General features: G+C 39.4%; 1 protein-coding gene across 4 annotated transcripts in view; it reads left to right on the plus strand.

The window, feature by feature from the left end:
- Positions 1 to 24,808, plus strand: part of Spidr (scaffold protein involved in DNA repair) — a 220,384-nt gene that overhangs the window by 53,113 nt on the left and 142,463 nt on the right. For all 4 annotated transcript variants that reach the window (XM_052157865.1, XM_052157866.1, XM_052157867.1 and 1 more), the window contains one exon: positions 12,955 to 13,208. In XM_052157865.1, coding sequence (XP_052013825.1) covers positions 12,955 to 13,208 — 254 coding nt within the window. The remainder of the gene's footprint in view (positions 1 to 12,954; positions 13,209 to 24,808) is intronic.

A 24,808-nucleotide genomic window follows, 5' to 3' on the forward strand; every position in this document is an offset into this window, starting at 1 on the left:
AAACAATGTAAATAATATAGCTAAGTGGTGTAGAATCCTATGTTCAATCCCCATGGGGCTTTGTGGGGGTGTCTCATTAGAAAAAACATAAAATTGTTTTTTAAATTTATTTATTTATTTACATCCAAACACTGCTCCCCCTCCTGTTCTCTCCCTCAAAGAGTCCTTCCCCACATTCCCCCTCTCTTCCACCTCTTCTAAGAGGTGGAGTCCCCTCTGGATATCTCCTTACCCTGGCACATCAAGTCTCTGCCAGATTAGGCACCTCCCCTCCCACTAAGTCCAGACAAAGCAGGAATAGAGACTGAGCTGCATATCTGCTACATATGTGCCAGGGGCCTCATTTTAGCCTGTGTATATCCTTTGGCTGGTGGCTCAGTCTCTGAGAGCTCCCAGGGGTTCAGGTTAGTTGACTTTATTGGTCCTCTTGTGGGGTTCCCTTCCCCTTCAGGGCCTTCAGTCTTTCCCCCTTCTCTTCCATAAGAGTTCATGACCTTTGTCCAATGTTTACCTGTGGGCATCCACATCTATCTCCGTCTGCTGCTGGATACAGCCTCTCAGAGCACAATAGAGTAACATTAATAATGCTAGGGAGTTTGTGCTTGCCCATGGGGTGAGTCTCACGTTGTGCAAATTATTGGTTGGCCTTACCTTCAGTCTCTGCTCCATCCCTACATTTCTTTTAGACAGGGTAAATTTTGGATGGAAAGTTTTGTGGTTGGGTTGGTGTCCTTATACCTCCTTTGGGGGTCCTGCCCAGTTATAGGAGTTGGTCCCTTGAGGTTCTATGTCCTTACTGTTAGGCATTTTGCCTAAGGTCACTTGGGGACCTTTTGATGCCTGGGGGGGCCTCCCCAATCCCAGGTCTCTGGAACTGCCTACAGATTTCCCCCATCTTCCCACCCCTGATAGCTCTAGATTTCCATTCATTTTCCTGGTCTTGTGGCCTTCTCTCTTGACTCTCCCCATACCTGATTCTTCCCCCATCCCTCTTCCCCTCCCTCTCTCACTCAGTTCTATATCCCTCCTTCTCTCTGCCTTCTCTGAGTATTTTATTTCCCCTTCTGAGATTCAAGCATCCTTCCTTGGGCCTTCCTTCTGGTTGAACGTCTTTGGGTCTTTGTACTTTCTGGCTGATATCCACTTATCAGTGAGTACATAACATACATGACCTTTTGGAATGGGTTACCTCACTTAAGATGGTATTTTCTAGTTCAATTCATTTGCCTATTAAATTCATGATTTCCTTGTTTTTAATAACCTTTATGTAAATAAACCACATTTTCTGTATCCATTCTTTGTTTGAGGGACATTTGTGTTGTATCCAGTTTCTGGGTATTAAGAATAAAGTTGCTATTTCTAGATCTGTGAAGAATTGATTTGGAATTTTGATGGAGATTGCATTGAATCTGTAGATTGCTTTTGGCAAGATGGCCATTTTTGCTATATTGATCCTGCCAATCCATGAACATGGGAGATCTTTCCATCTTCTGAGACTTTCTTCAATTTCTTTCTTCAGAGGCTTAAAGTTCTTGTCATATAGACCCTTCACTTGCTTCGTTAGGGTCACACCTAGGTATGAAATATTATTTGGGACTATTGTGAAGGATGTCATTTCCCTAATTTCTTTATCATCTTGTTTATCCGTTGAGTAGAGGATTTGCTTGAGTTAATTTTATATCCAGCCACTTTGCTGAAGTTGTTTATCAGCTTTAGTAGTTCTCTGGTGGAAGTCTTGGGGTCGCTTAAGTATACTATCATATCATCTGCAAATAGTGATATTTTGAATCCAAATCATCTGGAATAACAAAAAAACCCCAGGATAACAAAAATAATTCTCCACAACAAAAGATATTCTGGGGGAATCACCATCCCTGACCTCAAGCTCTACTACAGAGCGATAGTGATAAAAACTGTTTGGTATTGGTATGCAGACAGGCAGGAAGATCAATGGAATAGAATTGAAGACCCAGAAAAGAATCCACACACATACAGTCATTTGATATTTGACAAAGGAGCTAAAAACATCCAGTGGAAAAAGACAACATTTTTAACAAATGGTGCTGGGTCAACTGGAGGTCTGCATGCAAAAAAATGCAAATCAGTCCATTCTTATCTCCTTGTATAAAGCTCAAGTCCAAGTAGATCAAAGATCTACACAAAATCAGACACACTGAAGCTTATAGAGGAGAAAGTGGAGACAAACCTTGAACACATGGGCACAGGGGAAATGTTTCTGAACAGAGAACACCAATGGCTTATGCTCTAAGAACAAGAATCAACAAATGGGACCTCATAAAACTGCAAAGCTTCTGTAAGGCAAAGGACATAGTCAATAGGACAAAACGGCAACCAACAAATTGGGAAAAGATCTTTACTAACCCTATGTCTGATAGAGGGCTAATATCCAACGTATACAAAGAACTTAAGAAGTTAGTCTCCAGAGAATCAAATAACCCAATTAAAAAATGGGGTACAAAGCTAAACAGGGAATTCTCAACTGAGGAAACTTGAATGGCTCTAAAGCACCTAAAGAAATGTTCAGCATCCTTAGTTATCAGGGAAATGCAAATCAAAACAACACTGAGATTCCACCTTACACCAGTCAGAATGGCTAAGATGAAAAATTCAGGGGATAGCAGATGCTGGAGAGGATGTGGGGAAAGAGGAACACTCCTCCATTGTTGGTGGGATTGCAAGCTGGTAAAACTGCTCTGGAATTCAGTTTGGCGATTCCTCAGAAAATTAGACAGCTATACCTCTCCTGGGCATATACCCAGAAGGTGCTCCTACATGTAATAAGGACACATGCTCCACTATGTTCACAGCAGCCTTATTTATATTAGCCAGAAGACGCAAAGAATCCAGATGTCCCTCAACAGAGGAATGGGTGCAGAAACTGTGGTATATATACACAATGGAGTACTATTCAGCTATTAAAGACAACGAATTCATGAAATTCTTAGGCAAATGGATGGAACTAGAAAGTGTCATCCTGAGCAAGGTAACCCAGTCACAAAAGATTGCACATGGTATGCACTCACTAATAATCGGATGCTAGTCCCACAGCTCAAAATAAACAAGTTACAATTCACACAGCACAGGAAGCTCAAGAAGAAGGAGGACTTAAATGAGGGTGCTATGGTTCCTCTGAGAAAGGCAACATAATACTCACAGGAGCAATAAGGGAGACAATGTGTGGAGCAGAGACTGAAGTAAAGGCCACCCAGAGACTGCCCTACCTGGGGATTCATCCTATAAACAGTTACCAAACCCCGACACTACAACAAGAAGCGTGTACCAAAAGGAGCATGCCATGGTTGTCTCCAGAGGGGCTCTGCCAGAGCCCTACAAATACAGAGGCAGAAACTAGCAACCAACTATTGGACTGGGCTTGGGGTCCCCAACGGAGTATCTGGAGGGTGGTCCGGAGGAGTTGAAGGGGTTTACAGCCCCATGGGAAGAACAATGACTTTGGACACCCAGCCTCCCTAAGACTCCCAGGGACTGAACCATCAATCAAGGGGTACACATGGTTCCAGCCAAAAATGTGGCAGAGGAATGCCTTGTTGGGCATCAGTGGGAGGAGTGGTCTTTGGTCAGGTAAAGGCTCAATAGAGGCCCCAACAAAGGGAATCGGACGGGGGTCAAGGGGAGATGGGAGTGTGTTGGGTAGAGGGGCGTATATATGGAGGCAGGGAGTGGGAGGAGGGGTTGGGAATCTTTGGGGAGGGGGCTTTTGGGAGGGGGGAAATTGGGAAAGGTTTTACAATTGGCAATGTAAATGAAGAAGGTACTCAATTAAAAAAAGAGAATAAAGCTACTATGAGCATAGTGGATCATGTATCCTTGTGGTATATTGGAACATCTTTTGGGTATATGCTTAGGAGCACAATAACTGGGTCTTCAGGTAGAACTGTTTCCAATTTTCTCAGGAACCGCCAGATTTATTTCTAGAGTGGTTGTATAGGTTTGCACTCCCACCAGCAATGGAGGAGTGTTGCCCTTTCTACACATTCTTGCCAGCATCTGCTGTCACTTGAGTCTTTGATCTTAACCATTCTGATTGATGTAAGGTAGAACTTTAGGGCCATTTTGATTTGTGTTTCCCTGATGACTAAGAACTTTGAACATTTTAAAACATGTTTCTCAGCCATTCAAGATTTCTCTGTTGTGAATTCTCTGTTTAGCTCTGTACCCCATTTTTTATTAATCATTTATTTGTTTACATTTCCAATGTTATCCCCATTCCCAGTCTCCCTTCCATAAATCTTTATTTTACTCTCTTTTTTAAAAGTTGATATTTAATCATTTGAAACTGACTTAAATTTTATAAGTAACATATTTATTATAATTATAAATATATCTTCCCTTTGACCTCACATGTTATAAATTCCATCAAGTATACAAATGGTGTACATGAATAATAGTTACATTACTTTTATGACAGCAAAAGCTTGCTAATAGCTCATGAATACTCATTATATTTCTGCATAATAGACTGTAACTACTAAAATTATTATAGTTTATTACCTACACTACATATATCTATATATATGTATACACACACATACCATCTTAATATACATATCATTTCTCTTTTTATTAGATAATTGCTTTATTAGATATTTGCTTTATTTACATTTCAAATTCCCTTTCTTTTTTATTCCTCTGAAAATCCCCTATCCCATTCCCCCTCCGCTTGCTGACACCACTACCCGCATTTCCTGACTTGCACCCGCCCCCATTCTGGGGAATCTAGCCTTCACAGCACCCATGGTTTCTCCTCTCATTGATGTCTGAAATGATCACCTTTTGCTACATATGTAGTAAGAGCCATGGGTTCCTCTTTGGTTGGTAATTTAGCCGCTGGGAGCTCTGGGGGTACTGGCTGGTATATATTATTTTTCCTCCTGTAGTGCTGCAAACCTTTTCAGCTCCTTGGGTCCTTTCTCTAGCTACTCCATTGGGGTCCCTATATTCATTCTATTGGTTGGGTGTGAGCCATGGGTATGTTGATCCACTTTCCAAGAAGGATCAAAGTATCGACACATTGGTCTTTCTTCTTCTTGAGTTTCATGTAGTCTCTGAGTTGTATCTTGAGTGTTCCAAGCTTTTGGGCTAATATCCACTTGGCAGTAAGTGCATAACATGTGTGTTCTTTTGTGATTGGATTACGTCACACAGGATGATATTTTCTAGCTCCGTCCATTTGCCTAAGAATTTCATCAATTCATTGTTTTTAAATAGCTGAGTAGTACTCCATTGTGTAAATGTACTACATTTTCTGTATCCATTCCTCTGTTGAGGGTCATCTGGGTTCTTTGCATCTTTTGGCTATTATAAATAGGGCTGCAATGAACATAGTGGAGCATGTGTCCTTATTACATGTTGGAGCATCTTCTGGGTATATGCCTAGGAGTGGTATAGCTGGGTCCTCAGGTAGTGCTATGTCCAATTTTCTGAGGAACCACCAAACTGACTTCCAAAGTGTTTTTACCAGCTTGCAATCCCACCAGCAATGGAAGAGTGTTCCTCTTTTTCCACATCCTCTCCAGCATTTGCTGTCCCCTGAGTTTTTGATCCTGGCCATTCTGACTGGTATGAAGTAGAATCTAAGGGTTGTATTGATTTGCATTTCCCTGATGATAAGGATGTTAAACATTTCTTTAGGTGTTTCTTAGCCATGTGGTATTATTCCTCAGTTGAAAATTCTTTATTAATATCTCTACCCCATTTTTTAATAGGGTTATTTGGTTCTCTGAAGTGGAACTTCTTGAGTTCTTTGTATATACTGGATATTAGCCCTCTATCGGATGTAGGATTGGTAAAGATCTTTTCCCAATTTGTTGGTTGCTGTTTTGTCCTATTGACAGGGTCCTTTGCCTTACAGAAGTTTTGCAGTTTTATGAGGTCCCATTTGTCAATTCTTGATCTTAGAGCATAAGCTATTGGTGTTCTATTCAGGAAATTTTCCCCTGTGCCCATGTTCTCCAGGTTCTTCCACACTTTCTCTTCTATTAGATTCATATATACAGTTTTATGTGGAGGTCCTTGATCCACTTGGACTTGAGCTTTGTACAGGGAGATAAGAATGGATCAGTTTGCATCCTTCTACATGTTGATTGTCAGTTGAACCAGCGCCATTTGTTGAAAGTGCTGTCTTTTTCCCACTGGATGGTTTTAGCTCCTTTGTCACAGATCAAGTGACCAAAGGTGTGTGGGTTCATTTCTGGGTCTTCAATTCTATTCCATTGATCTTACTGCCTGTTTTTGTACCAATACCATACAGTTTTTATCTCTATTGCTCTGTAGTAGAGCTTGAGGTCAAGGATGGTGATTCTACCTGAAGTTCTTTTATTGTTGAGAATAGTTTTTTCTATCCTCCATTTTTTATTATTCCAGATAAATTTGGAAATTGCTCTTTCTAACTCTATGAAGAATTGAGTTGGAAATTTGATGGGGATTGCATTGAATCTGTAGACTTCTTTAGACAAGATGACCATTTTTACTCTATTAACCCTGCCAATCCATGAGCATGGGAGATCTTTCCATCTTCTGAGATCTTCTTCAATTTCTTTCTTCAGAGACTTGAAGTTCGTGTCACACAGATCTTTTACTTGCTGGGTTAGAGTCACACCAAGGTATTTTATATTATTTGTGATTATTGTGAAGGGAGTCTTTCCCTAGTTTCTTTCTCAGCCTCTTTATCCTTTGAGTATAGGAAGGTTACTGATTTGTTTGAGTTAACTTTATATCCAGCCAATTTCCTGAAGCTGTTATTCAGGTTTAGGAGTTCTCTGGTGGAATTTTTGGGGTCAGTTAAGTATACTATTATATCTGCAAATAGTGATAATTGAAATCTTCCTTTCAATGCACACCGTATCTTAAATGAATATAACCTATTTCCTGTGGGCTGAGAATGATGACAATCACTCAAGTCAAATAGGTTTGACCATTGCAGAAAATCTGTATCTGAATAACCGTGCCTTCAATATATTTGTGTGTGTGTGTGTGTGTGTGTGTGTGATGGACATGTTACTAATTGAATATAAAGTCTGTTTGTTTGTTTGGTTTGTTTTGTTTCTAGTAGAACTTCAGATATCAGCTCTTAACTGTGGTACAAACCCAAAATAAGAACAATTTTTGGATGTTGGAGTACATTGTAATAAGGCTGTATTTCAGTGTCCCTCATATCACAAAAGGATTTTACCTTCATTGTAGCTAAGCTAAGAGTTGACAGTTCTGCTGCACCAAAGAATGAATTTCTCCAAAATTGATACAATAATTATAAATATCAAGCAAACCCTTCAGTCTCACTCTTTGCTGTTCTCTTAAAAACCACCTCCCAAATCTATTGTTTACATTTCTTTTGACTGTATAAATAATTTTGAAATATGTAAGCGGTTCTGAAAACCATAGTATAGTGTGAAAGCAGAAAACAAACAATTCTACTAATAGAGAAACTGAGACAGGAGAAGCATGATTGCAAGACCACAGTGTGCAATACCACAAGACACTGTCACATACACACAAGCAGAAACTGTGTATGCATTGTACAACACTGGACTTATTTCTCCAATTACCAAGTTAAAGAGATCAGTGGATGACAGCTAATAAATTTCTAATTCTTTACATTTTTCAATTTCAATCAATTAGGATATGTTGATAATATTAATTTTCATATTAAGAGCTATTAAGGAAAAGTGATTGTTACTTTCTGTTATTTTTTTGTTACAGGTGGAATTATGCTTGTGTAGGTTTGTTGTAAGATTACTTTTTTCTTTAGTTTCCCTCCTTGTATTGGTGCTTTCCATCAGTTATCCTTTGTAGGGCAGGATTTGTGGAAAGATATTGTGTAAATTTGTTTTATATCATGGAATATCTCCATCTATGGTGATTGAGTTTTGCTCGGTATATTAGCCTGGGCTGGCATCTGTGTACTCTTAGGGTCTGTATGACATCTGCCCAGGATCTGCTGGCTTTCATGTAATTCTGATAGGTCTGCCTTTATATGTTACTTGACCCTTTTCCCTTACTGCTTTTAATATTCTTCCTTTGTTTAGTGCGTTTGGTGTTTTGATTATTATGTGATGGGAAGAATGTCTTTTCTGGTCCAATCTACTTGGAGTTCTGTAGGTTCTTATATGTTCATGGGCATCTCTTTCTTTAGATTAGGGAAGTTTTCTTCTATAACTTTGTTGAAGACATTTACTGGCGCTTTAAGTTAGGAATCTCTACTCTCTTCTATACCTATTATCCTTGGGTTTGGTCTTCTCATTGTGTGCTGGATTTCCTGGATGTTTTGGGTCAGGAGCTTTTTGCTTTTTGCTTTTTCTTTGACTGTTGTGTCAATGTTTTCTATGGTATCTTCAGCACCTAAGATTCTTGTCTCTCATATTTCTTGTATTGTTGTTGATGCTTACATCTATGACTCCTGATCTCTTTCCTAGGATTTGTAACTCCAGGGTTGTCTACCTTTGTGAGTTTTTATTGTTTCTAGTTCCATGTTTAGATCCTAGATGGTTTTGTTCATTTCCTTCGCCTCTTTGATTGTGTTGTTTTGTAATTCTTTAAGAGATTTTTGTGTTTCTTCTCCTGTATTTCTTTAGGGAAGTTGTTTATGTCCTTCTTAAAGTCCTCTATATCATTCAGTGTGATTTTACATCTGATTCTTGCTTTTCTGGTGTGATGGTGTATCCAGGACTTGCTATGGTGAGAATATTGGGTTCTGATAATACCAAGTAACCTTGGCTTCTATTGCTTATATTATTACGCTTTCCTCTTGCCATCTGGTTATATGCCCTTGATTATCGACTGGAGCCTGGCCTTCCTGTGATCTTGGTTGTGTCAGAAGTCCTCAGAGTCAAGCTGTCTCTGGGATCCTGGGATCCTTGGATCTTGGGTATATCAGAGCTCTTGTGATCCTGCGTTCCTGGACATGTTAGAATGCCTGGGACTAGAGCTTCCTTTGAGTGTTGTGGGACTGTCTATGAAGTTTACGCCCAAGGTCAGCTCAGGGCGCAGGTCTAAATGGACTGGAAGGAACCTATGCCACTGCTCTGGTGGAGTCCCTGTTTGCCTGGGTCCCACTGGTCCCAGTTACTCCCGGTATTGGGACAGATGTTGTGTCCTCCTCATCTCTGATGACCCTGGGCAGGTTAGGACTCTGGGATTAGTGCTTCCTATGGATGTTGCGGGGCAGGCTGTGGAGTTTGAGCCCACGGGCTGCTTGGGGCACTGACCAAGACAGACCCGAAGGAACCAGTGCCACAGGTCTGGAAGAGTTCCTGTGTGCGTTGGTCCTGCTGGTCCCAGGTACTCCAGGTGTTGGGACAGGTGTTGTGTCCTCATAACCTTTGATCCTATGATCCTCTGATTCTATGATCCTAGGCAGGTTAGAACGTCCAGAGAGGAGCTTCCTCTGGGTGTTGTGGGACTGGCTGTAGAGTTTCCACCCAAGGTCTGTTCAGGGCATTGGCCCAGACAGACTGGAGGAACCCGTGCCATGGGTCTCTTGTCCCCATTTTCTAATTGAATTATTTGGTTTGTTGAAGTTTAACTTCTTGAGTTTTTTTTATATATTTTGTATATATTAGTCCTCTGTCAGATGTAGGGTTAGTAAAGATCTTTTCCCAATTTGTAGACTGCCCCTTTGTCCTGTTGACAGTGAGTGTCCTTTGCCTTATAGAAACTTTTCAGCTTCATGAAGTCCCATTTATTGTTGTTGATCTTAGATCTTGAGTCATTTGTATTCTGTTTAATAAATTGTCTTCTGTATCAGTGAGTTCACGGCTATTTCACACTTTCTTTTGTATCTGATTTAGTGTTTCTATTTTATGTTGCGGTCTGCGATCCACTTGAACTGGAGTTCTGTGCAGGTGGGTCCATTCACACTCTTCCACATTCAGACATCCACTTAGACCAGCACCATTTGTTGAAAACACTTTCTTTCTTCTACTGTATGTTTTTGGTGGCTTTGTCAAACATCAAGTGTCCCCAGATGTGTGTATTTATTTCAGAGTCTTTGATTTTATTCCATTAATCAATCTGTCTGTCTCTGTACCAATACCCTGCAGTTTTATCACTATTGCTCTTCAGTACAGCTTGAGGTCAGGAATGGTGATTCCTCCCTAAGTTCTTTTATTGTTCAGGATTGTTTGGCTATCCTGGATTTTTTTTGTTTTTCCATATGAGGTGGAGAATTGTTTTTTTAATGTCTATAAAATTTGTGTTAGAATTTTGATGGGGATTGCACTAAATCTGTGGATTGCGTTTAGTAAGATGGTCATTTTCATTATGTTAATCCCACTGACTAATGAGCTTTGGAGACCTTTTTATCTTCTGAGGTCTTTGATTTCATTCTTCAGGGAAATGAAGTTCTTGTCATACAGGTCTTTTACTTGCTTGGATTACATAAAGATATTTTATATTATTTGCAGCTATTGTAAAGAATTTCCCCCTAATTTCTTTCCTGTCTTATTTATCATTTGTATAATGGAATGTTCTTGATTTGTATGAGGTAATATTGCACCACTTTGCTGATGTTACTTAACAGCTGTAGGAGTTCTCAGGTAGAATTTTGGAGATTACTTAGGTATACTACCATATCATTGTTGCACAGTGATCCCTTGACTTCTTCCTTTCCAATTTGTATCTTCTTGATCTTCTTTTTAAATAGTAATTTTTTTTTATAAATTCAGGAATTTGAGTAAGACAGGGAAAATATTTTTAAAAATATTAGTCAGTTACATTTTTAAGTTGTTCCTATCTATGTTAAAGATTTCTAACTGGTTTCTAAAATATATATTGGAATTGTGCCAGAAAAGGCAAGTTTTCTTACTCTTAGTCATTCCTTTGCTGAATTAAAATGCTTTATACTTAAAGAGACAATATATTTGGTTTGTGACAAAAAGTGAATGTTATCTCTTCATTAAACCTTCATTTTATTAAATGTTAGAATGGCTATTCCAGCTTGTTTCTTGTGTCCCATTGCTTGGAAACCCTTTTCTAGCCCTTTACTCTGAGATAATGTCTATCTTTGTTGCTGAGGTGTGTGTTTCGTGTGCAGCAGAATGATGGATCCTATTTACTCATCCACTCTGTTCGCCTGTGCCTTTTTATTGGGGGAATTGAGACCATGTTGAGAGATATTAATGAACAATGATTGTTAGTTCCTGTTATTATGATGTTGATGGTTGTAGTGTGTGTGTGTGTGTGTGTGTGTGTGTGTGTTGGATTTGTTGTTGTAGAATTATCTATTTTTTGTGTTGGAGTTTTCCTTCTAGTATCCTCTGTATGACTGGATTAATGGAAAGATATTGCTTTTTTTGTCTTAGAATATCTTGGTTTTTCTGTCTTTCAAAGTTGTGCTGGGTATAGACTTCCAGGACCTGGCATCTGTTATTTCTTAGAGACTGTTAAGACATCTTTCCAGGCCCTTCTGGCTATTAAAGTTTCGGTTGAAAAGTCACATGTAATTATGATAGGTCTGCCTTTATATGTTACTTAGCATTTGTCCCTTGCAGCTTTTAATATTATTTCTTTGTTCTGCACATTTAGTGTTTTGATTATTGTGTGGCAGGACAGTTTTCTTTTTTTGGTCCATCTATTTGATATTTTGTAAACTTCTTATACATTTATAGGCATCTCTTACTTTAGGTTAGGTAGTTTCTTCTGTGATATTATTAAAAATATTTTCTGGGCATTTGAATTGGGAATCCTCTCTTTGTTCTATTATTCTTAAGTTTGGTCTTTTCATAGTGTCCTAAATTTCCTGGGTATTTTATATTGGCAACCTTTAGCTTTAGCATTTTCTTCAACTGATGTATCGATTTCTTCTATGGCATCTTCTACATCTGAGATTCTCTCTTCCATCTCTTGTATTCTGTTGGTAATGTTTGTGTCTATAGTTGCTGTTCCCTCTTCTAGGTTTTCCATCTCTAGAATTGCCTCAGTTTGTCTTTATTGCTTCTGTTTCCATTTTCAAGTCTTGAACAGTTTAACTAACTTCTTTCACCTGTTTGATTGTATTTTCCTGTATTTCTTTAAGGTCTTTATTCATTTCCTCTTTAAAGTCCCCTATCATCTTCATAAGATTAGATTTAAGGTCATTTTATTGCAATTCAGGCATATTGTATACTCATGGCTTGCTATAGTAGGATAGATGGGTTTTGGTACTGCCATATTGCCTTGGCTTTTGTTGATTGTGCTTCCATTGGCCTTTAGCCATATGATTGTGCCTAGTGTTGGCAGGAAGGCCTGTTCATCTTTGATGGGAGTAGGCCTCTGGGGCTGCATGTAGAGCTGGTTGCCCTTGATGTAAGCAGGCCTCTAGAATGACAGGTAGAGCTGATTGTCCCTGGTATCAGGCTTCCAGGGATGCAGACAGAGCTGGTAGATCCTGACGACTTTAGGCTGCTTGTTGACCTGGGTTGGGACAGGCCTCCAGGGATGCAAGTAGAGCTGGTATTTTATGATGATGGCAGGTTTCTGTTTGTCCTGGGCAGCAGCAGGATTCCAGGGTTGTAGGTGATATTGTTTCCCTGGAATGGAATGGAGAAGGGGTAGGGTGGAGTTGTCAGCTGCTGTATTTGCCTAGCATAATCAAGAGTCAGTGGTTCGGGGGATCCTCATTAAAACTTCAAAGTCAAGAAGTCATCTTTTCCCATGGATTATCAGAGAGTGCCAATTCCTAGGTTTTCAGGTGATGGTACTGATTTAACGTGGTGACACCTATGCATGTGGCACATACTTCTAGCTTGCTGAATGAAGATAAAAGCAGACTTGTTGATTTTAATGGAGTCTATAAAATAATGCGTATCTTAGAATTAGGTTTATCTATTCTTCTCTTCTTTTTTGAGTATTGAAGAGTTTTTTGTCAACAATGATAAACATATTTGAATGTGGGCTTAAATGAAGAATACTTAATTCTATCTCTCTTAATTTTTCCAGCCAATTTCTACAGAAATTTTGGAGTATTCATCAGATAGTGAAAGAGAAGATGTCCCAGAGCATGCTCTGCTCATTGATGCAGAATCCCCTCACAAGCACCAAGTGGATTTTAAATCTGACGTAAAACGGGTTTTGGTTAAACAGACTGACTCAGAAGCAAATTCACCTGAGCCCACATTGAGCACACCCAAGAAATACACGGCCAAGTTTCCAAAGACTCCAGAATATTCAGCAACAAAGAAGAAGCATTTAAGGTTACATCAACCTTTAAATTCTCTATTCCTCTGTTCTTCTCTTTCTTTAAAATATTGACAGATTTTAATTTTTTTATTAGATATTTTTTATTAGATATTATTTACATTTCAAATTATATGCCCTTTCTGTTTTCCCCTCCAAAAACACCTTATCCCATCCCCCGTTTGCCCCTGATCACCAATCCATCCACTCCCACTTCCCTGTCCTGGTATTCCACTATACTGGGGCATCAAGCTTTCTCAGGACCACTGGCCTCTCCTCTCTGATATCCGACAAGGCCATCTTCTGCTACATTTGCAGCTGGAGCCATGGGTCTCTCCATGTGTACTCTTTGGTTGTTAGTTTAGTCCCTAGAAGCTCTGGTTGGATCATAATGTTGTGCCTCTGATGGGGCTGACAGCTCCTTCAGCTCCTTGGGTCCTTTCTCTAGCTCCTCCATTGGGGACCTTGTGCTTAGTCCAATGGTTGGCTGGGAGAACTCACCTCTGTATTTGTTGGGTACTAGCAGAGTCCCTCAGGAGACAGATATATCAGGCTCCTGTCAGCAAGCCCTTGTTGGCATCCACATTAGTGTCTGGGTTTGGTGACAGTATATGGGGTGGATCCCCAGGTGGGACAGTTTCTGGGTGGCCTTTTCTTCAGTCTCTACTCCACACTTTGTGCATATATCTCCTCTCATAGCTGTTCCCCCTTCTAAGAAGGACCAAAGTATCCATACTTTGCTCTTCCTTCTTCTTGAGTTTCTATTGGTCTGTGAATTGTATCCTGGGTATTCCCAAGTGGTATTAGCTTCTGGGCTAATATTCGCTTATCAGTGAGTGCATACCATGTGTGTTCTTTTGTGATTGGCTTACCTTTCTCAGAATATTTTCTAGTTCCATCCCTTTGCCAAGGAATTTCATGAATTTATTGTTTTTAATAGCTGAGTAGTATTCCGTTGTGTAAATGTCCCACAGTCTGTATCCATTACTCTGTTGAGGGACATCTGGTTCTTTACAGCTTCCGCCTACTAAAAATAAGGCTGCTATGAACATAATGAAGCTTGTGTCCTTATTGTATGTTGGAAAATCTCTTGGGTATATGCCCAGGAGTGGTAAGCTAGGTCCTCCTGTAGTATTATGTCCAGTTTTCTGAGAAACCAGCAAACTGATTACCAGAGTGGTTGTACCAGCTTGTAAACCCACCAGCCGTAGAGGAGTGTTCCTCTTTCTCCACATCCTTGCCAGCACATACTGTCTCCTGAATTTTTGATCCTAGGCATTCTGACTAGTGTGAGGTCAAATCACAGGGTTGTTTTGATTTACATTTCCCTGATGACTAAGATTGTTGAACATTTCTTTAGGTGCTTCTAAGCTATTCCCCAGTTGAGAATTCTTTATTTAGCTCTGTACCCCATTTTTCAATAGGGTTATTTGGGTCTCTGGAGTCAAACTTCTTGAGGTCATTGTATATATTGTATATTAGCCCTCTGTTGGATATAGGGTTGGTAAAGATCTTTTCCCAGTGTGTTGGTTGCCGTATTGTCCTATTGACAGTGTCCTTTGTCTTACAGAAACTTTGTAATTTTATGAGGTCCCATTTGTCAATTCTTGATCTTAGAGCATAAGCTATTGGTGTTCTGTTCAGGAAATTTTCCCCTGTGCCCATGTGCTTGAGGCTCTTCCCCACTTTCTCTTCTGTTAGTTTCAGTGTATTTGGTTTCATGTTGCGGTCCTTGATCCACTTGGACATGAGCTTTGTACAAGGAGATAAGAATGGATTCATTTGCATTCTTCTGCATGTTAGCCATCAGTTGAACCAGCACCATTTGTTGAAAAGGCTATTTTTTCCGCACTGGATGGTTCTAGCTCATTTGTCAAAGATCATGTGACCATAGGTGTGTGGCTTCATTTCTGGGTCTTCATTTTTTTTCCCATTGATCTACCTGCCTATCACTGTACCAAAATCATGCTGTTTTTAATCACTATTGCTCTGTAGTACTGCTTGAGGTTGGGGATAATGATTCCCCCAGTTCTTTAATTGTTGAGAATAGTTTTAACTATCCTGCTTTTTTTGTTATTGTAGATGAATTTGAGAATTGGTTTTTCTAACTCTATGAAGAATTAAGTTGGAATTTTGATGGGGATTGCATTGAATCTGCAGATTGCTTTTGGCAAGATGGCCATTTTTACTTTATTAGCCTGCAAATCCACTAGCATGGGAGATCTTTGAATCTTCTGAGGTCTACTTCAATTTCTTTCTTCTTGTCATACAGATCTTTCACTTGTTTGGTTAGAGTCATACTATGATACATTATATTGTTTGTGACAGTTGTGAAGGGTATTGTTTCCCTAATTTCTTTCTCATCCTGTTTATCCTTTGAATATAGGAAGGCTACTGTTTTGTTTGAATTAATTTTATATTAGTCCACTTTGCTGAAGTTGTTTCTCAACTGTAGGAGTTCTCTAGTGGAGTTTTTGGCATTGCTTATGTATACTATCATATCATCTGCAAATAGTGATAGTTTGAATTCTTCCTTTCCAATTTGTATCCCTCTGACCTCCTTTTCTTGTCTAATTTCTATGGCTAGAAGTTCACGTACTATTTTGAGTTGATATGGAGATAGGGCAGCCTTGTCCAGTCCCTGATTTTAGGGGGATTGCTTCAAGTTTTTCTTCATTTAGTTTGATGTTGGCTACTAGTTTGCTGCAGATTGCTTTTACTGTGTTTAGGTATGGGCCTTGAATTTGTGATCTTTCCAAGACTTTTTACCATGAAGGGATGCTGAATTTTGTCAAATGATTTTTCAGCATCTAATGAAATGACCATGTGTGGTTTTTTTTTTATTTGAGTGTATTTATGTAGTGGATTATGCTGATGGATTTCCATATATTGAACCATCCCTACATCCCTGGGATGAAGTCTACTTGATGGAGGTGAATGATTATTTTGATGTGTTCTTGGATTCAGTTAGGAAGAATTTTATTGAGTATTTTTGCATCAATGTTCATAAGGGAAATTGGTCTGAAGCTCTCTTTGTTGGATCTTTGTGTGATTTTGGTATCAGTGTAATTGTGGATTCATAGAACGGTTGGGTAGCATTCCTTCTATTTCTATTTTATGGAATAGTTTGAAGAGTATTAGTATTAAGTCTTCTTTGAAGGTCTGACAGAATTCTGCATTAAAATCATCTGGTCCTATGCTTTTTTTGGTCGGGAAGCTTACAATGACTGCTTCTATTTCTTTAGCAGTTATGAGACTGTTTAGGTGGTCTGTCTGATTCTGATTTAGCTTTAGTATTTGGTATCTGTCTAGGAAATTGTCCATTTCATCCAGATTTTCCAGTTGTGTTGAGCATAGGCTTTTAAAGTAGGATCTAATGATATTTTTTTAATTTCCTCAGTTTCTGCTGTTATAGCTCCCTTTTCATTTCTGATTTTGTTAATTTGGATACTGTCTCTGTGCCGTCTGGTTAGTCTGGCTAAGGGTTTATCTATCTTGTTGATTTTCTCAAAGAACCAGCTCCCGGGTTTGTTGATTCTTTGTATAGTTCTTTTTGTTTCTACTTGGTTGATTTCAGCCCTGTGTTTATTTCCTGCTGTCTACTCCTCTTGGGTGTATTAGCTTCTTTTTGTTCTAGAGCTTTCAGGGGTACTGTTTACCTGCTAAGGTGTATGTCTCCAGTTTCTTTTGGGGGGGGGCATTCAGAGGTATGAGTTTTCCTCTAAGCACTGCTTTCTTTGTGTTCCATAAGTTTGGGTGTATTGTGCTTTCATATTTGTTAAATTTTAAAGTCTTGATTTCTTATTTCTTCCTTGACCAAGGCATCCTTGCATTGAGCCTTGTTCAGCTTCCATGTGTATGCAGGCTTTCTGTTATTTTTATTGCTATTGAAGGCCGACCTTATTCAGTAGTCATCTAATACGAGGCATGGAATTATTTCAATCTTCTTAAATCTGTTGAAGTTTTTTTGTTTTTTTGTTTTTTAATTACTGATCTATGGTCAGTTTTAGAAAAGGTGCCATGAGGTGCTGAGAAGGATTATTCTTTTGATTTAGGATGAAATGTTCTATAGATACCTGTTAAATCCATTTGGTCTGTTTCTTTCCTAAGTTTCACTGTGTCTCCATCTAGTTTGTTTTTCCCTGATCTGTCCATTGATGAGAGTGGGGTGTTAAAGTTCCCCCAATTATTGTGTGAAGTGCAGTGTGTGCTTTGAGCCTTAGTAAAGTTTCTTTTATGAATGTGGGTACCCTTGAATTTGGAGCATAGATGTTCAGAATTAAGAGTGCTTCTTGGTAGATTTTTCCTTTGATGAATATAAAGTGTCCTTCCTCATCTTTTTTGATGACTTTTAGTTGAAAGTTGATTTTATACAATATTAGAATGGACATTCCAGCTTGTTTCCTGGTATATGTGCTTGGAAAATTGTTTTTCAGCCTTTAACTCTGAGGTAGTGTTTGTCTTTGACACTGAGGTACATTTCCTGTATGCAGCAAAATGCTGGGTCCTGTTTACATATTCAATCTGTTACTCTATGTCTTTTTATTGGGGAATTGAGTCCGCTGATGTTGAGATATTAAAAATAGTGATTGTTGCTTCCTGTTAGTTTTGATATTATTTTTTTCTTTTTGTTTTCTTTGAATATAGTTTTCATTTACATTTCCAATGTTATTCCCTTTCCTGGTTTTCCCTGCCTCCCATTAGGATGCCCCTCTTTTCAACCCACTCCCACCTACTCCCCCCCCCCTTTGATTTCCCCAAGCTGGGACATCTATCCAGCCTTCATAGGACCAAGGACTTCTTCTCCCACCAATGTCCCATAAGGCATTCCTCCACCACAAATTCAGCTGGAGCCATGTGTACTACTTGGTTGATGGCTTAGTCTCTGGGAGCCCAGGGTGGAAGGGTCTGGTTGGCCAACATCATCGTTCTTCCCATGAGTCTGCAAACCTCTTCAGCTCCTCCAGTCCTCCTTCCAACTCCTCCATTGTGCATCCCACGCTCAGTCCAATGGTTAGCTGCTAGCATCTGCCTCAGTATTTGTAAGGGTCTAGCAGGGCCCCTCATAACACAACCATATTAGGCTCCTTTAGGCAAGCACTTTTTAGCATCCCCAATAGTTTTAGGGTTTGGTGACTGTTTATAGGATGAATCTCCAAGTAGGACAGTTTTTGGATGGCCTTTCTTCCAGTCTTTCCCCCACACTTTGTCTCCATAATTGCTCCTGTGAGTATTTTGTTCCCTTTCTCAGAAAAAACAAAGCACTCACACTTTGGTCTTCCTTCTTCTTGAACTTCATGTGGTCTGTGAATTGTATCTTGTTTATTCTAAGCTTTTGGGCTAATATCCACTTATCAGTGAGTGCATACCATGTGTGTTTCCTTGTCATTGTGTTACCTCACTTAGGATGACACTTTATAGTTCCACCCTTTTGCCTAAGAATTTCATGAATTCATTGTTTTTAATAGCTGAATAGTACTCCATTGTATATATATACCACAATTTTTGTATCTGCTCCTCTGCTGAAGGACATCTGGGTTCTTTCTATCTTCTGATTATTATAAATAAGGCTGCTATGAACAGAGTTCAGCATGTGTCCTTATTATAAGCTGGAGAATCCTGTCGGTATATGCCCAGGAGTTCTATAGTTGGGTCCTCAGGTAGTACTATGTCTTATTTTCTGAGGAACCACCAAACTGATTTCCAGAGTGGTTGTACCAGCTTGCAATGCCACCAACAATGGAAGAGTGTTTTTGATGTTATTTTTATATTTGTGTGGTTATCTTTCTTTGGGTTTGTTGAAAGAAAATTACCTTCTTGCTTTTTCTAGGGTATAGTTTCACTCCTTGTGTTGGTGTTTTCTATCTGTTATCCTTTGTAGGGCTGGATTTGTGGGAAGATATTGTGTAAATTTGATTTTATCATAGAATATCTTGGTTTCTCCATCTATGGTCATGAGTTTTTCTGGGTGTAGTAGTCTGTATGAGATCTGCCTAGGATCTTCTAGCTTTCATGGTCTCTGGTAAGAAGTCTGGTCTAATTCTGATAGGTCTACCAGTTCTTCACAGCGTTAGAAAAAGCAATTCTCAAATTCATCTGGAATAACAAAAAACTCAGGATAGCTAAAACTATTCTCAACAGTAAAAGAACTTCTGGGGGAATCAGTATCCTAGACCTCAAGCAATACTACCGAGCAATAGTGTTAAAAACTGCATGGTATTGGCACAGTGACAGGCAAGTGGACCAATGAAATAGAATTGAAGACCCAGAAATGAATCCATATACCTATGGTCACTTGATCTTCGACAAAGGAGTGGAAAACATCCAATGAAAAAAAGATAGCCTTTTCAGCAAATAGTGCTGGTTGAACTGGAGGTCAGCATGCAAAAGAATGCAAATTGATCCATTCTTATCTCCTTGTACTAAGCTCAACTTCAAGTGGATCAAGGACCTCCATGTAAAACCAGACACACTGAAACTAATAGAAAAGAAACTGGGGAAAACTCTTGAGGACATGGGCACAGGGGAAAAGTTCCTGAACAGAACATCAATAGCTTATGCTCTAAGATCAAGAATTGACAAATGGGATCTCATAAAATTACAAAGTTTCTGTAAGACAAAGGACACTGATAGGTCTACCTTTATATGTTACTTGACCTTTTTCCCTTACTGCTTTTAATATTCTTTCTGTGTTTAGTGCATTTTGTGTTTTGATTATTATGTGACAGGAGGAATTTTTGTTCTGGTCCAGCCTGTTTGGAGTTCTGTAGCCTTCTTGTATATTCATGGGCATCTCTTTGTTTAGGTTAGGGAAGTTTTGTTCTATCATTTTGTTGAAGATAATTACTGGCCCTTTAAGTTATAAATCTTCACTCTCTTTTATGCCTATAATCCTTAGATTTGGTCTTCTCATTGTTTCCTGGATTTCCTGGATGTTTTGGGTTATAAGCTTTTTGTATATTGCATTTTCTTTGACTGTTGTGTCAATGTTTTCTATGGTATCTTCAGCACCCGAGATTCTCTTTTTTATCTCTTGTTTCTGTTGTTGATGCTTGCATCTATGACTCCTGAATTCTTTCCACAATTTTCTATCTACAGTTGTCTCCATTTGTGTTTTCTTTATTGTTTCTACTTCCATTTTTATGTCCTTGGTGGTTTTTTTCAGTTCCTTCACTTGTTTGTTTGTGTTTTCTTGTATTTCTTTAAAGGATGTTTGTTTTTCCTCTTTAAGGGCTTCTACCTGTTGACCTATGTTCTCCTGTATTTGTTTAAGGGAGTTATTTATATCCTTCTTGAAGTCCTCTATCAGCATCATGAGATGTGATTATTTTAAATCCAAATCTTGCTTTTCTGGTGTGTTGGTGTAGCCAGAGCTCACTGTTGTGGGAGATCTGGGTTCAGATGGTGCCATGTCACCTCAGTCTCTCTTGGTAATGTTTTTCCGTTTGTCTTTTGCTATCTGGTTATCTCTGGTGTTAGCTGGTCTTGGTGGCTCTGTCACTTATCTGTCTTGCAAGCCTGTGTATCAGTACTCTATGGAGACCTGTAAGTGCACTGTCAGCCCAGGCGTGCAGACAGAAACCAGAAGGATCCTGTCCTCCACTGATCCTTGGCTCCTGTGTCCTGATGGCTCTGGGCAAGTCCCTCTTTGGCCCGGAATTTGAAGAGAAGTGGTGGTCTTAAATGTGCATGCAAGTGTGTAGGCTCTCCTGGGAGAGCAGCTCTCTTGTGGTGGTATTTGTGTATGTAGCTCTGTGGCCCAGGGTCATCTGACTTTTGTCCCTGGGCTCTTTTGTCCTCTGGGTTTCAGGCAGGTTCCTCTGAGCAGCAGGGGTGATCCCATATGAGCTCTCTGGCCTGTCCACACTCCTGGGAGGCTGGAGTATGGAGAGGCCTGAGAGCTCAGAGATCCCTGTGCCTCCTGGATATTGAGACCCGTGGTTAGTACAAGGAGACAAGGATGGATCAATTCGCATTCTTCTGCATGCTGACCTCCAGTTGAACCAGCACCATTTGTTGAAAAGGCTATCTTTTTTCCATTGGATGTTTTCAGCCTCGTTGTCGAGGATCAAGTGGCCATAGGTGTGTGGGTTCATTTCTGGATCTTCAATCCTGTTCCATTGATCCTCCTGCCTGTCACTGTACCAATACCATGCTGTTTTTAACACTATTGCTCTGTAGTATTGCTGGATAGGCCCCAGCTGGAGACAGAAACCAGGAGGCTCCTGTTTGAGAGTTCTGGACAGGTTCTTCCGATCAGCAGGTGGTCCTACCTGTGCTCTCTGGCCTCTCTGCACTCCTGGGAAGTTAGCTTTCTCTCTGTACTGCCTGGAGCTCTGTGGTGGATGGTCCCCAGCCAGGGACAGAAACCAGAGATTTTAATTTTAAAATACTTTTTTTAATTGAGAAAGAAAATTGACAATACAAAATTCTGATTTTTTTATATACAAGCCTGTTCAGAAGCCAGTTTATAAAATTGTTCATTCAAGTGGAACATTTATGAATTTAGTCATGGCTAGCTTGCATGACTGCTTTCCTTAGTAGAAATGTGTTGTTTGGCTTATCAGGTTTTATTATATACATCAGTGTTGCAGGTGCTATGTTTGAAAGTGCAGCCAGATGAGTCACTGTTTCCTTAACAAATACAACTCAAAATAAGCTTAAGTCCTTTGGCTTACCATTATGGCATAAGTGTGGTTAGAGAGATTGACCAGAATAATGCTTACAAATGCAGAAAATATTAGAGCCCTCTTTGAAGGATAAAAACACCTCACCTATGCCTGAGAAGACTCATAGTAGGGGAAAATCCTTGTTTCTGGTTTATCAGTCAGAGACTAGCCTTTGTAGCTAAACAGGATATGTGAGGGAGCATTTAGAGACATGTTCCAACCTTATGTCAAATGGTATCTTTGTTTGTTATATATTGAAATAAAATAATGTCCTTTTCCCCAAAATAAAACAATGAATGTGAGAAAGAACCAGTGTCAAGCTGCACAGTATCTTATGCTACAAGTAGCAAAGAGTTCCTAGAGAATGGATCACAGTAGAAAGAGAAAACATATGGAGGGTGTGTGTGTGTGTGTGTGTGTGTGTGTGTGTGTGAAAGTGAGCAGCACAGTAGCTTATGCCCAGAAATAGCAGAGAGTTTCTAGGAGAATAGTTCACACACAGTAGGAAGAAAACACATGCAGTGGGTGTGGGTGTCTGTTAATAATATTTCCACAGCAAACTGAGAGCTGTTGTCTAAAAAATGTATGGAACATAGGACAGACTGATGTTAAAACTCACATGCTCCTTGGAGAGAGTTAACTGTCATGTCTTGAAAGAGATCTAGTCTCTAGAGTAGTCATAGAGAATAATATTTCCAGAGACAAATAATGGGATTGGTGCTTTATGCTGAACAAATTAGTATTCATTCTAATGTGTTTTTTTTTTTAATAAGGCACAAGTTTATGTACTTATTCTAAAAAAAAACCCACTACCTGGTATCCAAAAAGCTTGGGCAGTGTCATGAGACCAAAGAAGAAGAAAGATCCAAGATTATACACAGTTCAATTAGTGACTTAGTGGTAGGGATTTGGTTGTATATAGCTGGAAGACCAGTGGATTTCTGTGATTTCAGTCAAAGGAAGAAGGCTTATTAAATGGTCAAGACAAAAGTGACCTCATTCAGGTCAGCATAAATGTGGCCTGTATGAAGCTATTATCAGAGACATCAGACACATTCCTGATGCTGATGGGCCCAGTCTAAAGCTACACATCTACTCTGATGGTTTAGTTTATTTGTATTGCATTGGGAAACAGTATAAGCAAAACTCCTCCAGTATTACTCAGTGACTATTGTGACTCAAGATAGTTATGCCAATTCATCAATGCCCCAAATGAAGTTGTTGCTTCAGAAGAGAGTGACAGTTGGACTTGATAATGCACACTTGCAATCACACCATGGGCAGTAAAGTTATTGTTCAAGACAAGCCTGGGTGACATGGTGAATTTGAAATCAGACTAGAGTAGTACATAGATCTCATCTTAAAAATGAACTAGGAACATAAATCAATGATGGGATATTTGTCTAACATATTTAAGGCTCTGGGTTCAGCTACCAGGAAGGAAGGAGGGTATGAGGAAGATATTGTGCTTGAAATTAAAATTATTATTATTATTATTCTGTTTTTTGTTTTTTTGTTTTTTTTTCCGAGACAAGGTTTCTCTGTGTAGCCCTGGCTGTCCTGGAACTCACTCTGTAGACCAGGCTGGCCTCAAACTCAGAAATCCGCCTGCCTCAGCCTCCCAGAGTGCTGGGATTACAGGCGTGCGCCACCACTGCCCGGCTAAAATTATTTTAATGGTGCAGGTGATGTTACCTAATTCCAGAACATCATGTTCCCAACCCTGTTGCAGACCTTTTCTGTGATGAGCATGCTTTATATGTAGGAGACACAACAGCCTTTGAACCCTCTGCCTGTTCTGGGCAGACTGATTGTCAGCCAGGAAGTATAAAGTAGTGTTAGAAATGGGATAGTTTTGGATGGGAAGTGGTTGCTTAAGCACCTTTGGAGTTACGCTACTAGATAATGGTTGGTTCTTAGACTTAAATTAATGAAGAGTGGTGCCAAGAGCCTGCCTGGCATAGAATGGTTTTAAGGGGGAGGTGGGCATAGAGGTAGCTTTAAAGACTGATGGTCTCTGGTTATCTAGCTCTCTTTATACTGAAAGTTTGCTGATCACTTGTAAATAATTCTAAAAACTTTCTTGCTCATTCTGAGGGTTAAAGACCATTAGCCTAACAGGGTTAACACCTGTAGCCTAACAGCCAGGGATTAAGTAAAGAATTGGTAATGGTTTTCACTCTCTTGTCCAGAAGCCTCACCTCTCTCTGGTCAGGCTGGAGGGAGGTTTGGAGCAATAAACTTTTATGTAACCAAGCGAAGAGAGCCACAATTGCAGAAGGAAAATTTCTTCACACAAATACTCATGAACTCACATAAATTTATATACAAGTTCACTTATACACATATTCATAAATCTTCATGCATTCCTGTAGGGCCCAGCTACATACTTATGTCACTTGTTCTAGATGAAAAATGAACTACAATCTTTATTGCATAGAGAAAGAAAAAGCTTCTAGTCTTTTATTGCTTAATGAATTGAACCCAAGTCTGTAAGAAAAAAGCTTTGTCCTCCTTAGTGAGGCAGGCTCAGCCTTGCCCTTACGGCCTGTTCCATCCATGCAAAGCCTGCTGTTCTTTCTGCTCTCTCCACAGCTTCTCCTTTGTCTTCTTTCCTCTCTGTATTCTGCATGTTGCTCTCTTAAATTTTTAAGTTCACTTATAATTTCTAAGTTATTCTACTTTGCTATCCTTCTCCTTCCCCTTCCTAATCTGGCGCTCTCCTCCTGCTTGGATATAATAAATGCCTACAATGTAATCCTTTATAGGATTTTTTTTTTTTTGTACCTAGTTTTTTCTAGGGGAATAGATTACATGGTTTTTCCAAGCATCTTTTTTTTTTAATAAAAATTCACTAAATGTTTAAACATAAATTCAAATAATAAATTGAATAAGAAGTTTACAACAAAGAATGTTTACATGATATCCAATAATACTAGACATTCATT

This window comes from Apodemus sylvaticus, chromosome 15, assembly GCF_947179515.1.
Source record: "Apodemus sylvaticus chromosome 15, mApoSyl1.1, whole genome shotgun sequence".
Taxonomy (NCBI): Eukaryota; Metazoa; Chordata; class Mammalia; order Rodentia; family Muridae; genus Apodemus; species Apodemus sylvaticus.